This window comes from Achroia grisella, unplaced genomic scaffold (genome assembly GCF_030625045.1).
Source record: "Achroia grisella isolate CSIRO2021 unplaced genomic scaffold, CSIRO_AGI_Agris_v1 utg241, whole genome shotgun sequence".
NCBI classification, from domain to species: domain Eukaryota; kingdom Metazoa; phylum Arthropoda; class Insecta; order Lepidoptera; family Pyralidae; genus Achroia; species Achroia grisella.
Genome location: NW_026712734.1, coordinates 5,222,783 through 5,248,612, shown reverse-complemented (window position 1 = coordinate 5,248,612; position 25,830 = coordinate 5,222,783). Strand labels below are relative to the sequence as shown.

General features: G+C 37.7%; 1 protein-coding gene across 1 annotated transcript in view; it reads right to left on the bottom strand.

Annotated features, from left to right (window-relative positions):
• LOC131842668 (uncharacterized) overlaps positions 1 to 24,978 on the bottom strand; it is a 40,428-nt gene extending 15,450 nt beyond the window's left edge. The window contains exons 1-2 of the mRNA XM_059191239.1: positions 24,538 to 24,978; positions 21,020 to 24,496 (exon numbers count right to left, since the gene is read on the bottom strand). Coding sequence (XP_059047222.1) covers positions 21,020 to 24,496; positions 24,538 to 24,978 — 3,918 coding nt within the window. The remainder of the gene's footprint in view (positions 1 to 21,019; positions 24,497 to 24,537) is intronic.
• Positions 24,979 to 25,830: the final 852 nt, after the last annotated feature.

The window sequence follows — 25,830 nt, the reverse complement described above, 5'->3', positions numbered from 1 at the left end:
ATACCATTCATTATAAATGCAAAATACTTCCACGTTCTGGCGAAAAATTCAAGTAAATTATTCATATTTTTCACATTTACCTCCAAAAATGTGGCTATACTACTGTTATATTAACATATTACTATTGACATATATATATCTATGTTGGGTAAATACAAATAGTATGACTTTTCCCATTACTGCCCTTCAACCGCTTTCTGTTTCTACCCAATGGTTAGCTGTTAGAGAATGCCATATGGCATTCAGCTCGCCAATTGTACATTATTTTAAATAGTAAACAATAAAGAATACATATATAATATTGAAAATATTGCCTATTATTTTCACCACTTTCAACCGATTTCGATGATTACTTTTGCGACGAATAAAATTTAGGTAAATTATTCACGTTTTCTCAAGACGAATGTCCCCAAAAAGGGATTTTTTGCGTATTTTTTAACTGTATTAATTTTCGAAATAAACAAGTAATTCATTCGTGTATTTTCATTGAATTTCAATACTGAAAATAAGTAAGAAAAATATTTATTAAAGGTTTTAATTATTTACACTAGAAACATTATAACTAAATATAATGACTACAATACTTTCATTAAATATTTCACTTATTAATTTAGTATTATAAATACAAGTTACTAAATAAAATAAATGAAATTATATGTAAAGATAGATTGTAACACGAGATCAGACATTAGATATTTTTTTAATAGCCAGATAGAGCATTCATGTGTGATATACAGTTCATATTAATTTTATAATATATATTTATTTTATTTTGCTTAAAAAATTATTAAATTTTATTAAAAGCATTTTATTATAAAAAATACTATATGTATGTTGCCGTCCATGTTTATGATGAAATAAATTATATTATTAGTTAAAAAAACCCCATATAATATAATATAATACAATATTGCGATAACTCGCAATGAAAGCAGACGATGTCATATAAACAGCTTGTATATAAAATAAATAAGTAGAATAATATAAATAAATTTTATATTTTTAATTAAAACAACAAGAACTATGATAACCTATTTGAACTGTGATCTAAAAATATAAGGATTTAACTAGTAAACTAACAGTTTTCGTTTCCTGTTGTTAATTAACCTCACCATTGTTGTATGTTGTATGTTGAATACGAAACAGCAGATAAAGAGGGTTAACAGTATCGAAAAATATTTATCCTCTTTCGTTGGATTTTCCAAAAAAAAACCTATAATTGTTCTATATATATGTATATTTATATTCTATAACATTATCATTACATGGTATAAAAGTCGCTGTCGCTGTCTGTCTGTCCCTATGTATGCTTAAATCTTTAAAACTACGTAACGGATTTTGAAGCGGTTTTTTAATAGATAGAGTGATTCAAGAGGAAGTTTTATATGTATAATACATACATCTATGCGAAGCTGGGGCACGTAGTTAGTTATTACATAGTATAAGACGAAGTCGCTCTCGCTGTCTGTGCGTCCCTATGTATGCTTAAATCTTTAAAACTACGCAACGGATTTTGAAGCGGATTTTTTTAATAGATAGTGATTCTAGAGGAAGATTTATATATATAATACATGTACACCGGGCGAAGCCGGGGCGCGTAGCTAGTATTGTAAAAAGCGATGTCGCTTCCGCTATCTGTTTGCTTAGATCTTGTAAACAATGCAAAGGATTTTAAAGCAGTTTTCAGATGATAGAGTGATTCTAGAGGAAGGTTTATATGTATTTTATATACCTGTGCGAAACCTGGGCGGGTAGCTAGTTATACAATAAAGTATCACTAACAAACACTATTATATTATCTGTGACACTCATATAACAGAGATTCTCTATTATATGCTGCCAATAGTCAAATAGAGTATAAATATAATACCTAAAATATACTCGAGTGCAGTGGGTCATCCGTCATACTCGTGAACGAGTGCTGCTTGTAGGGACTGGTCTGCTCTTATCACTACGACTGATTTAATCTTATTGTGTTTTTATATTTGACCCTAATAAATTAGTGCTGGTTGGTAGTTTGTATTCACGTTTCGACTTGTAAAATGTGAACTTACAAGGATTATTTAAAAGAGCAACACACAAGTTTATTGCTCGTTCTTCCTGTGATGAGACAGCTTTCCGAATGAGCGGTAGATTAAAAAAATAATTTTGTTATGACTATTCAAAAGTGCTTAAATTAAGTTTATTTGAAATAAATTATTTTCTATTCTATTCTATCTAACTCAATTCAAATTCAAAAATCACTTATTCATGTAGGACATTGTAGCCGCTTATGAACGTAAATTTCTTTATATTATAATTTTTTCCCTACCTTCCAGTTCAGTATATAGATCCTATTGAGAAGAACTGGCAAGAAACTCAATTGAATTACTTATTTTTTCTTTTTAAATGCCAGTTTATTTACAATGTATATTTATATAGGTGTCTATGTCTAACGTTAAATGAAAATCCCGTGCATGAACAACGACTGCCATGCACGATCGTCGTTCAATTTTTATGTTATAAAAGTGTCTTACATAGTTATAATTTATGGGTATCCAACAATTACGTCAATACGTGAAGTGTTCTAAGAGGGATGTTGATTACATCAACTGGGTGACAGGGTTGCCAGTACGGGGATAGCAATTGATAAGAAAAACCGACTTTTTACATAATCTATTATATATACATAGCACGAGAGTAAGTGATAATGGATTGGTACATCCGTGTTCATTCATTCATTCATAATTTAAGAGCTACGCTCTTGTCGGTGGAGCTCTTGCCACTTTCCGCGATCTTATCATTCGTGTAAAAGTGGTAAATCCTAATGAATTCGCATAACTGATCTGATTTCATTTTCATCCCATCTTCCACTTTTACGTCATTCTATAATATTTTGTTTATAACACAGGGGACAAACGAGCTTGCAGCTCACCTGATGGTAAGTGATTACCGCCGCCCATGAGCACCCGCAACACCAGGGAAATTGCAAGTGCATCGCCGGCATTTTAAGAAGAAATAAGCTCCTTTCTTGAAAGTTTCAATATCGTATCGGTTCGGAAATAACATTTCTGGAAGATGATACGCCAATCTGGAATTATTCTTTAAATCATCAATCAATTCTTCTTTAAGAGTGTATATTACATATATATATTGTTAATCCTTTTTGATAGTTATTATAAGCTTTTTATATATTTTTGAATTGTATATTTTGACGTTCTGTTTTCATATACCGTTTGTTTTCTAATGCCATATTGCTTCTTATAGTTTTTGCTAGCTAGCTGAATATACATATTTTACATCACCTAGGAACGTGTCTGATTTTAATAATCCTTTAATCCAGCCTTAATACAGTCCTTCCGTCACATACATATATATTTTTTTATTATTCCTACGAGGCTACAAATGACAAAAATTGACAGTTGGCAACCCTGAGGAATGATAAGATTCGCTGTCGTCTCGACCCTCAGTACATCGCCCAATTATTGAACGGGCCCGCATAGAAGTGTACTATCAGACTGTTTCATTATTTATAATATTGTAATACTATTTCGGGACAATTAACACAGCGCCATCTAGTGCCAAGCTAAGCAGAGTATTATGGGTATTAGACAACTGATAGAAATACATTTTTGTCGTAAATACTACAAAGTACACATAGAAAAGAAGATCCCCGTCCAATTCAAACGGGGATCGATATTACGACGGCCTGAGCCGAGGTTCGAACCCCTAGCGGTGCACTCAGACTGAAATCGTGTCCGTGAGGCGGGAGTTGGCCTTCAACCGCTCCATAAGTCCATTCTTTGGTTTGGAGTGCCATCTGCACTTGCCCCCTATCGTCCGGTGAAGCTGTAAAGGCCAGCTGCGACTAAGATTAGAATAGTCCGAAAAAAGTAGATAGATGTAATTTTTGTTGAAAGTCTTTATCCCTGGACAATTAACACAGCGCCATTTAGTCCCACGGTAAGCAGAGCATGTGTACCTTGAGTACCTAGTAAAAAAGGTCAAAGTATTTATATCAGTTGATATAAATACTTCCTTCCTTCCTACCTGATCATCTGGATCAATGGCGGTCCTCCACAGTGCGGTTTTCTAGAAACTTTTTGCCACGCACAACCACATTGTGGAATCACCTTCCAGCAATGGTATTTCCGAACCGATACAATATTGAAACCCTCAAGAAAAGAGCTTATTCCTTTTTAAAAGGCCGACAACGCACTGGCAATTCCCCTGGTGGCGGGTGCTCATGGGCGGCGGTAATCACTTACCATCAGGTGAGCCAGATGCTCGTTTGTCCCCTATTTTATAAAAAAAAATACTTAGATCTTTTAGTTTGTAAATACATACGTAATATAAATAGAAAACACCTAAACCGATACAAACAATCATACTCATGAATACAAATATTTGCACCGTGTGAGGAATCGAACCCGCGACCATCGGAAGTATAGCGATTTACTAAACCGCTAGACCAACAGGGCTGTCTAATATATATTATTTTGTTTAATTCCACTACCATTATTTGTGAGACCACAAACATTCAGTGCTGAAACATGTCCCCTATGGTCATACCCAGTTTCAGACCCAGGGTCATACCTAGTTTCAGAAACTAGGTATGACCATATTGCAGTCCTCCAGGTACGTACAAAAAACACCTGAATCTATTAAATTTGTAAAGAACATCCAACCTCCACACCTAAACGGATGCGCATTGTTCATGGCCAGCTGTCCGTTCGTCTGTGACGAGCCACCTCCAAAATAATGGTTATAATTAACGAATGTCACAGATCACCAGTTTCTGATCACTGTTATTAATCTACCAGTGTTCATAATGAGTTAAGGTTAAACTTTTTTAAAAGAGCAACAACATTATTTAAAACAGCAACACGCAAGTCTCTTGCTCGTTCTTCTTGTGATGAGACAGCTTTCCGAATGAGCGGTAGATTAAAAAAATGTAATGACTATTCAAAATAGATTAAAAAAATTTAATTCTATTCTATTTTAGTACCTAAGTTATAGTTAAACTAAATCTTACTAATGTTCTACACGCGAAGTTTGTGAGTATGTATGGACAGATGAATGGATGTTTGTTACTAGTTCACGCAAAAACTACTAAAAAAATCGTAACTAAATGAAAGTACAGAATAAGAGACATTTTAGTTCTCTGGAATGATGAATTAGTGATGTCCTATCACTAATTCATCATTCCAGAGAACAGATGTGAGATGTGAGAGTGTCACATGATAACGTGATTTTCGTAATATTGTTTATATATATATACTAGCTATTAACTTTATTTTTCTAAAATTAAAGTAGCCTAAATTACTCCTTATTACATCAGCTATCTGCCAAAAAAAGTCCCGTCAAAATCGGTCCAGCCATTTCAGAGATTAGCCGGAACTAACAGACAGACAAAAATTGTAAAAAATGTTATTTTGGTGTATGTACCGTATTTATATTCACATGCATGTAGTAACAACAAAGTGACAGTTATTTCAATATTACAAACAGACACTCCAATTTTATTTATATATATAGATATATAGTTGACGGTTACCATCAGGTGAGTCGTCAGCTAATCATTGTAATTTTCTATGTATGTATATATTAAAAAAATCTATATATTTGTATCAGTTGCCTAGTACCCATAACACAAGCTTTAGCTAGCTTAACTTGGATCTAGATGGCGCTGTGTGAATTGTCCTGAGATTATTATTATTACACAGAAGCAAATATAATGTAAATAGCGGTTATAACCAGTTGAATATGATAAATGATTCAATTTGGTGGACATAGCGCGGAACCCCACGCGTTCAACAGCTGTGCAGAGTAAACAGGACACGCGCGCTGACTCACTGCGCAGGCGCAGGTACACTCCACCACAAAAATGTAATACAGTCGGATATGTTTTTTTATAATATACTGACTTGAAAATGGATTTAATTAATTTCGTTGTAGCAGGTGCTGTCAAAAATGTACTACAGTATGAGATATTTTTTTTTAAACGTACAGTCTTGAAAATGTATTTATTTATTTATTTAACTTCATTGCAATATATGCAGTCTATTACAAAAATGTACAATGATATGAGATATATTTTTTTAAATGTACAGTCTTGAAAATGTTTTTATTTATTTATTTAACATCATTCATACATACACAGTCCGCCACAGAAATGTACAATAATATGAGATGTAAATTTATTTATTTAACTTTTATCTGATCTTTCTATCTTGTAAATGATACAAGTACCCCAGAATATAATCTTAAGATCATCAAACACGGGACTTTTGTAAAAAAATTCATGTAAATATTGTTACGATCTTATCAATTTGTAAGTAGTTTTATTGAGGAATGTTGTGTACGTTTGGTAGAAATCTATGTCCAATTTGAAAATGCCATCTTCAATTTTTTAGATTGCATTCAAAAATATCTATATCATATTTAAAATGTCGTGTACGTAGTTGTGTAGTAGTTTTAATTTAAAAAAAAGATTAGTTCCTGATCAATTTGCTACAATAGACTTTTTTGCGAGATAAAATCCATCGCTCCTAAGAATATCCTTCAATTCTTGTCCCTACGTAGCGAACTCTGAAAACGGGCGAGCACAATAGATCTATGTAGGTCGCAGTGCTACAGGTGCTACAGGCACCTGACAATAGCCCAAACAACCCAATAAAAAAATAAAAATAAATACCATAGACTTAATAATCCTGTAAATTATGAAAGATCAGACAAAACTAGAATTTTATCTGATCTTTCATAATTCACATGTCCCCCAGAATATAACTATTAAGTCACTAGACACGAGTTCATCATTCCATCATTAGATAAAAAAAAATCACCAGTTATGTTGTGAATTGGCGACCATGACTCAAGCGGGCAGGTCGGAATGTCGAAATATCGGTGAGTTTAAGTTTAAATAAATAACTTAACGTGATAAGAATCCATTAATTATGTATAATTAAGTATGATTCATGATTAGTATGCTCTCCGAATGCATATACTTAAAGGTTTTTTTATATTACTAGCTGCTCGCCCCGGCTTCGCACGGATGTACATGTACATGTATTACATTATAAACCTTCCTCTTGAATCACTCTATCTATTAAAAAAAAAACTGATTCAAAATCAGTTGTGAAGTTTTAAAGATTTAAGCATACATAGGGACGGACAGACAGCGACTTTGTTTTATACTATGTAATGATTAGAGGTGCCCGCGATTTCACCCCCGTTAAACATCAATAAAAAATATCGCCTATATGTTAACCTGATGCATAAGGTATATTATTGTAAAGTTTCATCAAAATTCGTTCAGTAGTTTTTGCGAGAAAGCGAGATAATTCAAATCGGTTCAGACCCAGGTCTAGACTCTAAGAAAGGACATACACTTTTTAATGCGAAAAAAGGTTTAAAGGTGATGTTGGATGGATCAAAGTTTGTATGGAACTATTGTCATTTCTAAAACTAGAAGCTTCACACTTATTTTTAGTCCGTTGATTAAATAAATTAAATGTGTGTAACGTTAAGGGGGTAAAATAAAGTAGAAAATAATAAAATAAAATATACATAGAAAACACCCATACCCATACAAACAGTCATAGTCATGAATACAAATGTTTGCACCGTGCGGGGAATCGAACCCGCGACCATCGGAAGCAAAGCGGTGTGCTAAACCGCTAGACCACCGAGACCTTAATAATATAAGTATAGTTGTTTGCAAACAACTCTACTTTTAGTCAAGTAAACACTTATCCCTCGGTTTGCAATGCATTATAACAAGCAAATAATAGGCTGACCATATTGAATGTTAACCTTCTGACCTCTAATTGAACCCCACGCATATGTAACAGCTGTGAAGAACACGGTGCTGATTCAGTGCGCAGGCGCATCGTGTACACTCAGCCACAGAAATTACGAACTTTATTCGATTTTAATTTTAATTTAACAATAATATTTGTTCATTACATATTTCTGTATAATTGTAAATACTTTAGAATACTAGAAATCTGTTTTTAGTTGAAAATTTATATGCTGTTTTAACGGTGTTTTTTTTTAATCGCCATCAGAGAATTCTTCTGTTTTTTTTTTATTTTATAGATACCAACTGATATTATTTATTTTCACGCCAAATCTCTTTAGGTTCCGTTCAGCCGTATAATCGTAAAAAGCCAGATAGAGATACTTTTACATTTATAATTCATAAAAATAATAAAACTATACAATGTTTAGCAACAATAATATAATTATATTTATATATGTGCTAAATTATTTGCATTTGTAATGTCGGCAGAGTTTATATCGATACTTATATCGCAAACAAAATTTGAACTATTTTTAAACTTGGAATTCTAATTTAATTTATTTGTATATAGCAAACAAAAGATATAAGAACTATTTTTAAATTTAGAATCCTATCCCAATAGTATAAAATAAAAAAAAAATATCGAAATTACACACAAATGCTCGTTGTAAGTTATCTGGCCGAGTGTACATCGTCGCCCACAAGTGGGGCCTCCGCGGCGCCTGCTGGTCGCATCTCGGCAATAATTAAACTATGTAGGTCGGTTGTACGCCCACTATGACCCACGTAACTAGACCCCCCACTCCCCCCACTTAATTCCACAGCAAATAAGAGAAGAGCACACGAAACGGGTCAACTTATAACGGACGTCACGTGACCTCGGCGCAGCGCATTTGTGTTCTTTATTTCAATTCAAAAAGCGAACGTACAGTCGTGATAAATAGGTTGTTCTAAATTTGAATAGAGCCTCGGCTCGTTGTATAAATAGAATAGGTTTATACGATCCAAACTATATACAAGTACTAGCTGTGCCCGCGGTTTCACACGCAATGAAAATAGCCTATATGTTAAATTTGTTTTCAGTAGTTTTGCGTGTAACAAACACCATAATATATCATTTATCGTTTATTATATTTACCTATACATCTATACTATATAATAAATGAAATTGGAGTGTCTGTTTGTAATATTGAAAAAACCGTTTTTCATTACATGCGAATATAAATACGGTCCAAAATAACATTTTTTACAATTTTTGTCTATCTGTCTGTCAGTCTGTTTTTTCCTGCTAATATCTGAAATGGCTGGACCGATTTTGACGGGACTTTTTTGGCAGACAGCTTATATAACAAGGAGTAACTTAGGCTACTTTTATTTTAGAAAAATAAAGTTAAATTCCACGCGGATGAAGTCGCAAGTACATGTAGTATAATATATGTTCCACTTTATCTATACTGCTCAATTAACTTCGCGCGCATTTTTTCACAGTACTGGATGAAAATCTGGATAACAAAATCAAGTCGAATCAAATAAAAAATCAAATTTATGTAGGAAAATTGAGGCGCTTATGAACGTTAAGTTTAACTTAATTTTGTTTATCTAATATTAGTAAGTGATACCTATTAATGATTAACATCATAACAAAATATAAATAATGAATTAATTACTGATTCTAAATATAAATTCAAAAATCGAACACACATTCCGTTATACGAGTTGCCAACCGATCTGTTTTCCCAGGACATGTCCTAGTTTTTGAAGTGTCCTAGGAAGTCCTGAATAGTTATATGGCAGTCCTGGGTTTTTTAAATTAATTACTAATTTTCAACATTATAATTTTATCAAATACTTTTTATTAAAAATTACTTGAATTTTACTACATCTTAATATAACCATTACAACACTATTACTGCGTTTTGTTTATAAACTGGATAGTCCTGGCTCTTTGAACTTTCAATCCTGGCTTTTTAAATTTGGGCCTGGCAACCCTACGTTACACATAAGTAACATAAGTACAGTTTATTCACGCACACAATGAAACATTCAATGCAAATATATCATTACAATGATTAATTATGCATTCTTAAATTTAAAAATAAATCTTAACTGTTTAAATGGAACGTAATAATCTTATTTATTATCTGTGTCATCGTCTCATCGGTATAACTATGTAATATTATGTTATCTGTGGTGTAACATTTAATGACGTAATATTATCCTTAACATCGATCCCATTAATCTGTAGGGCACGTGCGTCTAAGGACAGATTATAAATATGGTATGGCAGTATGGCTCTGTTCCTTAGCCTTTATGTTGTGTAATAAATAAAACTTATTGAATACACAGAGTAATGAGCAATACGTTTTATAAGTTGGCACCGCCCATCAGGTTTGCGTCACTAGGATCTTAATAATATTGTAAATACGAAAGTTTGCAAGTATGAATGTTTGTTACTCTTTCACGCAAAAACTACTGATTTTGATGAAGCTTTACATCACAGTAACATATAGATTATGAGAATTATGTGAATTTAGAGAAGTATAGTAATACATATTAAATAAGTGTGATGCAGACGAAGTTTTGCGCGGGTCAGCTAGTGTTGCGAACTATTTTATATATCTATGTTTCTTATAATATTATATTGTTTTACATGTAACATAAGAATACCATATGGCATTAAGCTCGCCAAATTGTACAATTTTTAAAAGTGCAATAAAGAATAAATAAATAAATAAGTCATTACAATATTTTACGATTGGACTGGTGCCGTTTTCTTGCTCGTTATTATGATCTCCTACCTCACATTTTGGTCCGTGGTATGATATATATGGTAGTATTTACGAGGACAACCATACAAACGATTAAATTTAACTTAATTTGGTTTATCTAAGATTAGTAAGTAATAACTATTTATAATTACTAACATAACTAAGGGGAAATGGGGTTGTTAGTAATGTGGACTGACCATATTGCTAGCAATGTACCATGTCAGGTTGACCTCCACGCGGTTCCCCCTGGAAACCATTCTTCCTGTGATGAATCTGCGTTACGAATGAGTGGTAGAATAAAAAATATGACTATTCAAATGTGCTTGTAATGAGTTTATTTGAATAAAGATTACTTCTATTTCTATTTCTAATGCATGGAACTGATGGAGATATTCAGTGGATATCTCCATCAGTTCCATGCATATACAGCAGCAAATTTATTCTCGTTCCGATCAGTTGCACGTTACATATAAACTGTTACTTAGCAACATGATTACTTATTTTAAATGTGATGGATTAGAGTTTTTCTTTTAAGATCAATGTGCCTAATAGGAACAGGAACGCGAGTAACTCGAGCTTGAGCATTGCAGCTATGCAGCTCGCTCACCGACTTGAGTACGAACGTAAGCTCATTCATCAAGGCCAGATCAAAATGTGAAGGAAGGAGATCAAGACGAGACGACCAAAGAAAAAGGTCTAGTAGAAAATATTGTAAACCCACGTCAGAGCTATCATCTAATACGAGTACTGTAAATAATCATCAATTTATATAAAACAAAATGGTAGTAAAATGAGTGGACTGTATGTGTAATGTAAATCAAACAATGGATAGAAAATGGTAAATACTTATAATGAAGATACGTGTACAAATAGTTGTAAAAAAAGTCATAAAAATATATACAATTCTAAAAATAAATACATTTAAAATTGGTAGAAAAATAAATATATAAAAATGTGCAAGTTTGCAACACTATGTATGCTTAAAAGTTTAAAACTATTCAACAGATTTTGAAGCGGTTTTTTTTTTTAAGATAAGAGTGATTCAAGAGGAAGGTTTACTTATAACCGTAATAGATGTACACCCGTGCAAAGCCGAAGTGGGTAACTAGTAAAGAATAAAGAAGAATGTAAATCAATACATAGTATAAAAGAAAGTGGCTGTCGCTGTCTGTCCCTATGTATGCTTTTAATCTTTCAAAGTACGTAACGGATTTTGAAGCGGTTTTGTTAATAGATAGACTGATTCAAGAGGAAGGTTTATATATATAACTAGCTACTCGCCCCGGCTTCGCACGGGTACATGTATTACACATATAGACCTTCCTCTTGAATCAGTCTATCTATTAAAAGACACCACTTGAAAATCCGTTGCGTAGTTTAAAGATTTAAGCATACATGTAATGTAATAATATATACTATGTAATGATACATGTACACCTGTGCGAATCCGGGGCGAGTAGCTAGTTATATATATAAACCTTCCTCTTGAATCATTCTTATCTTTAAAAAAACCGCTTCAAAATCTGTTGAATAGTTTTAAACTTTTAAGCATACATAGGGACGGAGTCAGTCACATATAAAATAATTAATCAAACATCAATTAGGTCATGGCACGTTTCGTTTTAATGAAAAACACGCTAACTGTCAGCTGAGTGGAATCACATCTGTCATTTCTCTCGCGCGTGGCACCATTATTTTGTCGTGGTTCATCCGCCGCCGAGATTTCATCTCATTGTTCCATTTCTTTTGATACGTATGAATGTTATTTGGATTTTCTATCTGCCGTGTCGTTGACTGATAACAATACTTCTACGTTATTTGTAACTGACTTTCTTTGGGAGTTTTTAACCGACTGCACAAAAGGGCTTCGTTGTGATATTTTTTTAGAACTATTCTAATGTTGTAGGCCTCAGGTTGCTTTACAAATTCAAATTCTTTTTAGAATAGAATAGAATAGTAAATAATTTATTCAAATAAACTTAATTTAAGCACTTTTGAATAATCATAACATTTTTTTTATCTACCGCTCATTCGGAAGCTGTCTTATCACAAGATTTTGTGAAGTGTCTTTATTTTGTGAAGTACGTGTTATAAAGGTCTTAAAAAATAAATAGTATAAATTTCACTGTCACCTGCAATCACGAGCACAAATAATAATATAATTGAAAACAATATATATATTATAGGATTATACAAACAACTAATCATCGTCATCTAGAAATTCATTTAAGTATGCAATATTATTTTTTTTGTAATAAATACGATTTCAAATTAAATTTAAACTGTCAAATGTCATTTGTGAAAATGTAATTTATGAATTACTAGCTACTCGCCCCGACTCCGCACGGGTGTACATGTATTATATATATAAACCTTCCTCTTGAATCACTCTTTCTATTAAAAATATCGATTCAAAATCTATATATATATAGAGACGGACAGACAGTGATACCGACTTTGTTTTATACTATGTAATGAAACATTAATAAAACTAAACTATTAATACGTAACACATGTAAAATCATAATATAAACATTCTTATCTATTTACAAGAGTAATTTTTATTTTCTGTAACTAATTGTAAAATGTGTACAATGATAACATTGTGCTGTGAGAAAGGATTTTTTTTTCATTTTATAGGTAATGTCCAGAGATGCTATGGAGCTCCGTAATCGTAACCGAAACTATCGGATATCCGATATAAAAAAATATTCGTAACCGTAACCGAATCCGAAATAAAAATTCCGGATAATATCGGATAGGAACGGAGCCTAATTGAGACACGTTATGTAACCATTTTAGTAGCTATATGTATTTTACTTTTGAAATTCCTTAAAAAATTAATATCCGTAACCGAAATTATCCGAAACTGACGGATAATCTGAAATAATTTCATATCCGCATCCGTAACCGTATCCGGTATAATAATCATTTCTATATCTGAAATTTCATATCCATAACATCCCTGGTAATATCTGCCGCTTCCTTTGTTTCTGCGGCATCCTTTTGGCCATTTTTTTTTTATTTATTTCACCATCATGATCAATAGAGATATACGAGTATATAATGTAGAGTAAGTAGAGTAATCGATAGAAATATTGTAGAGAAATTTGCCACGAATAATAATAATAATAATCATCTTCATCATCATCAGCATGTACATATATAAAAATAAAAAAAAAAACAAAATTCATAATATCTTTATTCATGTAGGTCTATTACAGACTCTTATGATATGTCAAATCTACCGTCAGTTCGGTATGATTTCGAGGTGTGAAGAACAAGCTTATGTTATGCGACAAAGAACATAGCAATCCATACTAATATTATACATGCGATATATATATATATATATTATATAAAATTACTGAACCAATATAAATGAAATTTGGTACATCGATAGTCTAGATCTTGAGAAAGGACATAGCTACTTTTTGAAGCGAAAAAAGAGTTGTAAGGCGTTGAAAGAGGAGATGAAAAATTGTATGGAAGTATCGTCATTTTTAGAAGCTTAAAAAAATATTTTTTGACCTGTTGATTAAATATAAATATGATATTCAAAGTTTGATATTCAAAAATTTTATCCTTAAGTAAAATAGGGGAAGAAAATTTGTATGAAAATTCGTTATTTTTGTAACTAGAACTAAACTTTTCCAGAATATAATTTATTGAAATGGTACAAGTACATATTTGTTTTCTTAAAAAAAAATTTACTTGCTGTATTTTTAATTTTAATATTTTCATAGCGTAGTCTGTATACATTTTTAGGCACTTTATTCACGTCAGTTTTATCAGTTTACTGTGGCTGATTATATAAATATTTATTAATAACTCTACGTTTTATATTTAACTAGCTACTCGCCTCGGATACGCTCGGGTGTACATAAATGTAAATATAGCCTATATGTTATTCTGATGTATAAGCTTTAGTTACTGTAAAGTTTCATCAAAATCCGTTCAGTAGTTTTTGCGTGAAAGAGTAACAACCATCCATACTCACAAGCTTTCACGTTTCTTATATTATTAAGATGTATATGTATATATGTTACCATTTCACGCCCAAACGGTGTTATATATAGCTATATTAATATACTGTATCGTAAGTAGTATATATTACACAATATTATACTATTTATCACAAACAAAAGCAGACGTAATCGCGAGAAAGAGCTAGTGTATAATAAAATAGTTACCTATATTCATAGGCTATGTTTGTCTTCTACAATCTATCCACATGTCAAATTTCATTAAAATCTTATCAGCCGTTTAGTAGTGAATAGTGAGTAATATTACTAGCTACCCACCCCGACTTCGCACGGGTGTATTATACATATATAAACCTTCCTCTTGAATTACTCTATCTATTAAAAAAAACCGCGTCAATATCCGTTGCGTATGTTTAAAGATTTAAGCATACATAGGGACGGACCGACAGCGATAGCGACTTTGTTTTATACTATGTAATGGTTTAGAATACATATTTATACAATTCATATTATTTTATAAAATCATAGAAAATATTACTTTACTATAAAATTGGTACATCTCTCTATCTCTGGATAATTTACCTTATATTTTTTGGCATAGGATTTAGATCTCAGATGATAAGTGACCACAGCCCTTGACCACCAGCAAGACCAGAGGTATTGGAAGTGTTGCTAGGCTGAAACCTGGAGCTAAAGTAGGCCTTCCTATAAGAAAAATATTTTATGCTCTTTTCATGATAGTTTCAATATCGTATCGGTTCTAAAACACTGCTGCTAGAAATGGATTTTATATTAGTCTTTGGTAGCATAATATTAGGTAATAAACAATCGGTGTTATTTAAGTAGAAGTCAATAATTTTAGGAAATTAAAAAAAGTAACTTAAGCTATGGAAAGTCGTTTAGTTAGCTATAGGTCTTTGTCATCATTAAGCTATATCGCATTATAGATTTTATGTCAGTTTCCTGAAAAATATAATACTTCGAAAGTCATCATAGACACTTAGAATTTGTATTACCACTAAAATTATCCAATACCTACAACTTAAATTAATTTTATTAATTATTTAATGTATATAGAGCAGTATTTTAAAAGAAAAATAGGTACAATAAGTTTAAACTAGCAATTATTGTTACACAACGACAAAATACCCCGAGACAATAACAAAATTATAAATTTCTCGACACCACAACTGTCCTTTCCCATGGCGGTGTTAATATTTTATGATTTATTCCGTTAACCACAACATACAATGCGTAGTAAATAACGATTGCTCAGAAAATAATGCGGTAATTATTGATCGATCGAATTTCGAACTCAAAAAAGCCGCACCACGCGACACTTGTAACAATTTCGCAAAAAATATAACATTAGGAACTTCCAAAAAACGATTATTAGTCCGAAATTTGATAGAGAAAAAAGACATCGAAAGGTAAACTTCTCATAGCCGCGACAAAAGCCCGAAAGCCTATAGTCGATTACAATTAAATTAAACTTACGCATGAATCGGTCCATCCCGCGTCCAACGGCAAAAACATAAAAAATAATAATGCACAGAACAGAAAAAAAGCACAGATTTTAATGAGTATAAAAAAGTACGCGTGCGTCCGAACATGGAGTTCGGAAATGACGAGTCGCTATGAAGTCGACCACACGGCGCCGCGCGCTTATGCCACTGATCCAATTCGAAATGTACGACTACCAATACGAAGTGACGTAATGAGCGCCATTTTGGCCCCCGCCCCGCCGCCCTCGACCTCGCTGCGCCGACTTCTGTAAAAATGCACTAGTTTAATCATTTTCGAAGTCGACGAAATGTGGAAGCTTCTTTAGCTTTTATTAAGGTATGTCACGTTACAGCAAAGTTCCGCAGGACACAATGGCCGCTCGGTAATGGATTGGACTGCAGTGAGTTATGGGCCTAGCTTTTCTTTGTATTGCGCATGAAGAGTTTTTCGATTTTATAAGTCGTAATGATTTAGTTTTCAAAGTTCTTTCAATACACCATCAACTGAACTTGACGAACTCGATGGTCTAGCGGTTTAGCGCACCGTTTTCTTCCGATGGTCGCGGATTCGATTCCTCGTACGGTGCAAACATTTATATCCATGCGTATGGTTGTTTGTATCGGTCTGGGTGTTAAGTATATTATGTATGTATTTATAAAAAAAATGTAAGTATTTATATCAGTTCTCTAGTACCCATACCACAAGCTCTGCTTACAGTGGGACTAGATGGCGCTATGTTCATTGCCAGGGTCATTTATAATTATAACTTCAATAACAGTGGGATAGACTAGTTGACCCGCGTAACTTCGTCTGCATTACGTATTGGTCGTAACGTAATATTATACATTTTAGCCTTACTCTATATATAGATTAGCGCGTTCGAACATATAAACTCTTCCGCTTTATAATATTAATCAAGAATTTCCTCTATATATCAGTATTATTTCCCAGTCCTCTGTCAGATGGGGCAGGCATAGACATTTTTCTTATGGATGATAGTGGAATGTTACACCCGCCTGCGCTACACGGCACCAGTGTAGGATGATAAAATAAACATGAGGTCAGGTCAGTTAGCCCATCGTGACAAATTCAGCAGGAATTTATCAAGATGGTTTCCAGGGGGAACCACGTGGAGGTCAACCTGACATGGTACATTGCTAGCAATGGGGTTATTAGGCCACTTTCCCCAGGGGAATTGTATTTTTTTTTATGGATGATAATGTAATGGTGCACCCGTCTGTGCTAACGGTTTACGCTGGCGGGGCACCAGTGGAGGATGATGAGATGAACATGAGGTCAGGTTAGTTAGCCCATCGTGACAACCTCACCACGAACTTATCACGACGGTTTCCAGGGGGAACCGCGTGGAGGTCAACCTGACATGGTACATTGCTAGTAATGAAACGAAACTAATGTAACGAAAGATCGAATTTCAAATACACCATGAATTTATTAAGATGGTTTGCTTGATGGTCGTAGGGGTAGAATCGAAGGGGTATCGCGTGGAGTTTCTAACATGCTATATTACTAGCAATCCGATGATTAGTCCACATTACTAACAATCCCTTGTGGAAATAATCAAACGCAATACTTACACATTTCACTAGACATCTATAGTTGAATTCAATATGGCAGGGAAGCCTTGCACACCATATCTTTGGTTTTAGATGTAGTTTTGTTTTGTTATCAGTATTTCCAACAACAGAGGCAGCCTCTGCTGATGAAAATACCGTTAACAATCACCGCTATCATATCACTAAAGACATTCAAAATGTAATTGGTACACAAAGCGCTTTGGTGTCGGCCAAATTTGAACTTAGTACCTTCCGGTCTAAATCAGGGTAGTTAAACCGCCAGTCTTTGACGCTCTTCTAGCGAACTCCTATCTAGAATGATTAGGAAGTTCTATATATTTTAAATATATACAACTCTACTACTACGCTCCTAAATAACTTTTCAGGAAACGGACAAAAAATCTATAATGCGATATAGTTTAATGATGATAAACCTACCTATAGCTAAGTTACTTTTTTAATTTCATAAAATTACTGACATCTACTAAAATAACACAGAATTGAAGGAATAATTATTTTTAGGAAGTTGTAGAAAGTAATACCAGAGTTGTATATATTTTAAAATATATTAAAATATATACAACTCTGGTATAACACTCCTAAAAATAATTATTCCTTTATAAAGGCGATAACTAATTTAATATGCGAGATAATCTTCTAAGTGAATCATTTGAATAATCTTCAAACGGTTTTAATAAATTAAACCAACAAGTGACACCAAGGTAACCGCTCTGACAATTTAATGAACTGTAATTTGAACTAGACTCCCCTGAAGCCTCGTTTCAGCTCGAAATAGCTTACAGATCTGTTCCCATGGGAACTGCACATTTTGGAACACGGAATCGGGGGGAATTGATTTTTTTTATAGATGATAACGGAATGATGCACCCGTCTGTACGACGGTTTACGCTGGCGAAGCACCGGTGGAGGATGATAAGATGAGCATGAGGTCAGATCAGTTAGCACATCGTGGTAAATTCAGCATGAATTTATCAAGATGGTTTCCAGGGTTAACCACGTGGAGGTCAACCTGACATGGTACATTGCCAGCAATGGGGTTATTTGGCCACATAACTAACAATCCCCTTTCCCCAAGGGAATTGTATTAAGATTTGAGGAATGTAACGAAAGATCGAATTTCAATCAAACATATAGCCTACATGTTCTGATGCATAAGCTATATTACTGTAAAGTTTCATTAAAATCCGTTCAGTAGTTTTTGCCTGAAAGAATAACTCGCATACATACTTCCAAGCATTCGCGTATATAATATTATTAAGATTAAGATAGTACTATCTATCTTAATTCGATTCTCAGATTCTCAGACCTACTGAATATGCATATAAAATTTCATAAAAATCGGTCAAGCCGTTCCGAAGGCATATGGTAACGCTGGTTTACAATTGGCAGGGCACCAGTGAAGGATGATAAAATGAGCATGATGTCAGGTCAGTTAGCCCATCTTGGAAAATGGAAGTTTAATTATGATGGTTTCCAGGAGGAACTGCGTGGATATCAATCTGACATAGTCCATTGCTAACAATACAAACAATCTCCTTTCCTCTACATTCCATAGATTGAAAGAAAGAAAGAAAGAAAGAAAGAAAGAAAGAAAGAAAAAAATATTTCTTCAGTGCTTTTCAACAATGTTATAATACAACATTTATCCTATTATTCAATACAATTATTGATTTATCAATCGGCATCACTAGACCTTCTATGGCCGGGTCAGTGAACTCTTTGTTTACCTTTTCTTTAAGTATTGGAGTACAGTTATTTAATTTATTTTACTAGGTGTGCCCCCGACTTCGTCCGTGTACATTTGTAGCCATATGATTATATGCCATCTATTGATTATAATGTAACGATAGCATTAAACTAACTTTAAACTTAGTAACTAACTAGTGGTTGCCCAATGGTCGAGATTCTACCATAATTAATTTAAATCCTAAGTTAGAATATGTATAAGTAGTAAAAATCACGGGATCTTACCACGTTTAACCAAAAATGGAAAAAACATATGAATTACCATTTTCGAAAAACAAATGCATGAGTAAATAGCTGTATAAATTTAAAATTGGAATTCCTAACCAGAGGAGATATTTGAGATCAAAGTGGCCAGTACGTATGTAAGAACCTAATATAATGGTACTCATAAACTTTCGCGTTTATTAATAATAAATTAATAATAAAATTTATAAAAAAGATAAATAACTATTATTTAATCTGTAGCAATTTATACCTTGTAAATATTAGATGACTGTATCCAATTATGAAGAAGGCAAAGTTTCAATTTTATCTTGCCATTCAGGTTATCAAGTACATTTATTATAAACAAACAAATCATAAATACATGTTTGGATCAAATGTCACCAATTACAATATACATGATAATGTTTTTTTTCGTATTTTTTTATTACTTACACACATTTAGTCCCACGTTAAGATGAGAGAGGTGGTCACAAAGTTTAACGTTTATTTAATCTAATTAGATGTTATTTTGCGGAAGTCCATTTTGCTACTTAATTTTTTTTATGACAAAATTCCTCTTATATATTAATCAATTCAATCAATGATAATAAATTATATCATATTTGACGTTAGTTCTTTAGTTTTACTTTTTATTTTATCTTTTCTTACTTTTATTACTTGCACTCCTGTGACCCACACACCACTTCCTGTGTCACGCTGTTTTGGCTTGACTGGAAGAGATCTCTTTTAGAGATAAGTCCTCCTTTGTAAAACTTTGTAACATATATTCAAAACTTGTATTTAAAAGTGCAATAAAGTATATATAATAATCGGAACAAATTTATTATTTTACTTTTAATATTAAACAATTACATTAATACATACTTGTGGGGTACACAATTAAAAGATCTTCGATTTTCAAAATATGTGGACTGTATTTCAATTTGTTTCTTATTCTATGGGTCGGCCGGCCGGAGTGGGGTTTTCTTGGTCGTTGCGCCGGCGGTGGTTCTTCGTCGGTGGCGTATGCGTAAGAGAGCGCGATCGGGAACCAACCCGCCTTTTACGGGCGCCCGAGCGCGTCCTTCCCCACCCCGCCGAGCTGTGCGCGTCGGCCGTCCCACCCTCCCGACAATTCCTGCACATGTCGGTGACCGACGGGCCGGAACAGCGAATACGCACACATTTAAAATTAAATACAATAGTAACAATACAAAAAACTACAAAAAACCACGTGCGACTAAATGCCACATGTTCAGGCTACACTAAAGCTGTGATCCCTAAGAATTTACACAATGGGCGGACATAGAATTCACAGTATCTATGCCGCTACAAAGGGTATATGGTACAAACAATAGTCTAACCTAAACAATAGTCAAACACTGGAAAAATACAAATTTATACACAAATTTATTTACATATTTTCGATGCCGACTCGTGGTCCGCAACAGCCTCCCCCCGGCGCAGATCTTCGCAGCCCTTATCCCTAGGGAGGACCACCAGCCTTCGGGTCGGCCTTCGAAAAATTCCCTCGCGTCTGTCCGTCCGTCCGCGTTCACCGCAACGCCACTTGACCCATTTCCCCGCTTCGGCGGGGCGCTCCCGGCCCAGCTTCCATGCCCGTCGCCTGTATTCTTCTGCGAGCAGCAGCACCTGTGCCGGGGTCCTCCTCACTCGGTCATATGAGGAGAACCGCATTCTGTCCATTACGGGCTTTGCCTTCGCCCGGGCACGGGCTACTGTCTCTGCAGGGACGGGCTTGCTTTCCTTGGGTCGTTCTTTCTCTGGAGCGTATACAAGCGCCGGCCCGACGGATCTGTCGGCGGCGGTCCGTATTGTATATCTCGCGCGGGTCGCGTCGTTAGTTACGTCGTGGGCGGTCGGTACCCAGCGCCACTGTGTTGGTTCTGTATGTTCGGCGCTTTCTGCCATCCGGCGGGCCGCGTGTGGATTGTATCGAGCGGTGTCGTTCCTAGTCCAATGTAGCGTCTTCTTCGAGACCGTCCATAGGAAGACTTCGGCCGCGCGACGACGTCCTTTCAGTACGTCAGCGGCCAGTCGGGGTCCTACCAGGCTCGCCTGAAGCTCCATCCGGGGTATACTCTGCGCTTTCATGGGCGCTACCCTCGCTTTGGCTGCTACCAGGACGACGTTAACGCTACGATCCTCGCGTTCCGTCCTCCAATACGCGGCTGTGGCATATGCCTGTTCGCTTGCGTCCGTGAATACGTGCAGTTGCGACCGTTGGCTGTCGTTCGTGCCATACCGTCGTTGCAATCTCAGTTCCTTCGGCGTCCTCGCTCGCTGGTCCTCACTCACATTCTCTAGCAGGCTCGGTCGGTTTGTATTCCAACCCGCCAGCGTGAATCCTATCCCGCCATGAACCTCTACTACCTCTCGTATGGCGCGGGCTGCTTCCTCTTCGGAGTCAAAGCTATCGACCCAGTCGTCCATGTAGTGGTTCCTTGTTATGGCGGTGTACGCTGACGGGTGCGACTCTCGGTGCTCTGCCGCGTTCTTGTCTCGAACGCTGTGTGCGATGAACGGTGAGCTCCTCGCCCCGAAAATCATTGAGGTCATTACGTATTTCTGCGGCGGGTTAATCCTGTCATCTCCTCGCCACAGAAACTGTTGTGCTGCTCTATCTTCTTCCCGTATCTTAATCTGCAGGAACATCTCTCGTATGTCCGCCGTGATAGCTACGGGCTTCTCGCGGAAACGGTATAACACACCGTTAAGCGACCGTAGCATATCTGGCCCATCCAGCAGTACGTCGTTCAAGCACATTCCCTTCGAACGGGCCGCGGCGTCGAATACGAGTCGCAGTTTTCCGGGTTTATTCGGATTCGTCACTCCGAAATGGGGAAGGTACCACGCGCGGTCGTTGTTGAACCGGTCGTCGGTTACTTTCTCGGCGTAACCCTTGTCCAACAACTTGTTTATCTCCGCGGTATACGCCAGCCGGAATTCCGTAGAGCGATCCATCCGCCGCTCTATTCCCCTCAGTCGGCTCGCTGCCATGTCGTAGCTGGGAGGTAGAGCGACGTTATCTCTCTCCCACGGCAATCCTACGACGTATCGCCCATCCACTCTCGTCGCTGTGCGGTTGAATGTGGCGACGGCGCGCTCCTCCTTGGCAATGGGTAATCTCTTCGACGATATACCCAACGCGTCGATGTCGTAATGCGCTTTTATTATGCCCTCTATATGCCGCATGTCTGGCTCGGCGTTGCGCTGTGTCAACCGCACGTGGAGGACATGTTCCTCGTCTTCCACGACACTTCTGGGTACCGTTCCGTGGATGACCCATCCCAGTCGTGTCAGCGACGCTGCGGGTTGATTATGCCTTCCTATGAGCAGCTTCCGCGTAACAATCAGATGCCAGTTGTCTGACCCGATCAAGACCTTGGGTCTGGCATCTTCGTAGCACACTTGCTCGCAAGTGAGTTGTCGCAGGTGTCCGTACGCGAGTATTTCCGGGTTCACTCGCTGCGTTCCTAGGGTGAGATCCCGGATCGTACGCGCCCTCACCGAGTGTTCTTCGTCCGTATGGTGTCGCCCTCTGATGATGACATCAGCCACTCGGCTTGAGGCTTCGTGCCAGCTCGAGGCCGCTCCCTGAATTCTCAGAGATCGCGTCGGACCTTCGGCTCCGATCTGTTCTGCGATCTCCGCATCGATGAGTGTAACCGTCGAGCCTTCATCTAGCATCGCGTACGTCTCTACTTCGCGTCCCGTCTTGCCTTTCACGATGATGGGACACACCTTTAACAACACTTGGCTGTTCTCTGGCAAGCGTGCTGCGGCTGTAATCGCGGTGTCCTCTTGCCGCTTCGGCGGTTCTTCTGGGGGGTACAGCAGGGCGTGGTGTGGCTTACGACACTCTCTCACACCACATTTGCGTGCCTTACAGAACCTTCTGTGCGTGCTGTTCATGCATTGGAAGCACATCTTATTTGTTTTCGCCCACTCCCATCTGTCCGATAACGACATGTCGTTCAGCTTCTTACACTTCGGCGTTACGTGTGCGGCGCCGCAACAGAGACATTCGGTACTCTGTTCGCTCTTTTCTACGGCGGCGTATACGGCCGCGCCACGATCCGTCATCTGTCGCCGAGGTGCCGACATCGTTGCTTTCGGTATGGGTTGCCTAGTGGGTTGCTTCGGGGGCTGCTTCGTGGGTAGCGCGCTCGTTCGTCTCGTTGGTGATGCTATTCGTAGATGTCGGGTCATGAGATCGGCTTCGCTCATTAAAAACTCTGCCATCTTGATGATCGTAGGTCTAGTGTCCTCCTTGTTTTTTTCAGCGTAGTGACACCAGTGGACCTGTAAGTGAGGGGTCAGCTTCTCTGACACTTCACTCTCAAGCGCGGGATTATGTAGGAATCTCGCCCCCCTGTCGATATCCGCGACGATGGTGGTGATGTTCTGTAGTTTAATGGCGAAGTCAATCACCTCTGTTGTCGATGTTCCTATTACCGGCATCCTTCTCAGATCTTTGAGGGCGCGGTCGATGATGGCCTCTGTCCGGCCGTACCGCTGCTCCAACGTCCTCATGATCTGCGACGGTTCTGTAGCGGATACGAGTAACGCTGCGACTGTCTCTCTCGCTTTTCCACGTAAGCAGGCCCTCAGCCTGGCCAGGTTCTCCGCTGGTGTGATCCTGTACGTCTTTGTAGACTGGTCTACGGCCGCCTTAAACGCTAGCCATTCACTTGCTTCGCCGCTGAAGATCGGGAGATCTTGGGCTTGCCTCGGCGCTACCCTATCCGCTCGTTCGTCCACAGCTCGTTCAATAGCTTTGGCCAACCGGGTGAATCCTTCTTGCATCCCGGCTTCAGGAGCGGGGGATCTCCGTCTTTGCTTCGGCGTCCTCGGCGGTGAAGCTTGCCTTTCTGTTGGCTCTTTCTGCGTAGGCGGTGGGGAATTAATACTCTGCTCCCCCGTACTTCGGTACGTTGAAACCAATCCGTTATACGTTGCAGGCCGGCACCTTCCTCGGAGCACACGCTATCTCTATCAGTCTCTTCATGTACCGCGGCGACATCGGCTGCCAACTTCTTTCTAATTAAATCAGCCTGTAATTTCGCCATCTGTAGCGCTGCCTCGTACTCCAGCCTCTTTAATTTAGCTATACCGCTAGCGGTAGAGCGGCGCGATCGCACCGACGCGGCCCGGGCCGGACGTACATCTGTCGTCGGCGGCTGCGACGGTGGCGCCGGTGCGGAGTCCGAGGTAAACGCGGCGCGGGCGGCTTGTGCCTGTGGCGCGCTCGACGGCGCGGCGGACGCGGACATCTGCGTGGTTTCTGAAGGGGACGCTTCTGTCTGTTCATTTTCCCGCGTGGTCTTTTTCTCTGCTCCCGGGGCTTGGCTTCTCGTAGTCGGCATCGTGTTCTGGCACTTGCAAGCCCCTAACCTACCGGTCCCTACCTACCTAACCGTCCCTAACAATCCCTCAGGATAACACCCGAGGGGATGGACTATGGGGATAGGAGGGTAGGAATTACCCCGCAGTGGTGCGTATGTACAGACGGGGCGCTCAGGGCCGGTTCGGACTTTCCGACCCCTTTGGCAGTGCCTACAGTCCGGCCCCCGCTATACGATACACACGTACAGGCAAAGTAATAGTGCTATTCGGTTGCGCCCCGGTAACAAGCAACAACCGGCATGACACACCACCCACTGCACCGCTCAATGGCGTTAACCCACACTCCGACCGTTTGACACCGTTAGGTGGTAAGAGATGTGAGCCGCGGACACACCGCTTAGACGTTATCTATCCTATATGGCGTAGACGTTATTTATCCTATCCTCGCTGCACCCTCAAGTTTTCACCTTACGACGGCAGCTAAATTCGAAGCTGCTAGCGTCGCACCGTTGGGTGATCTTCCTCGGCGAGGTACGTCGCACCGTTGGGTGATCTTCCTCGGCGAGGTACGTCGCACCGTTGGGTGATCTTCCGCGGCGATTCGTCGCACCGTTGGGTGATCTTCCACGGCGATTCGTCGCACCGTTGGGTGATCTTCGGTCTTGATATGCGGCTGCGATGGACCACAAAATTGTGGGGTATACAATTAAAAGATCTTCGATTTTCAAAATATGTGGACTGTATTTCAATTTGTTTCTTATTCTATGGGTCGGCCGGCCGGAGTGGGGTTTTCTTGGTCGTTGCGCCGGCGGTGGTTCTTCGTCGGTGGCGTATGCGTAAGAGAGCGCGATCGAGAACTAACCCGCCTTTTA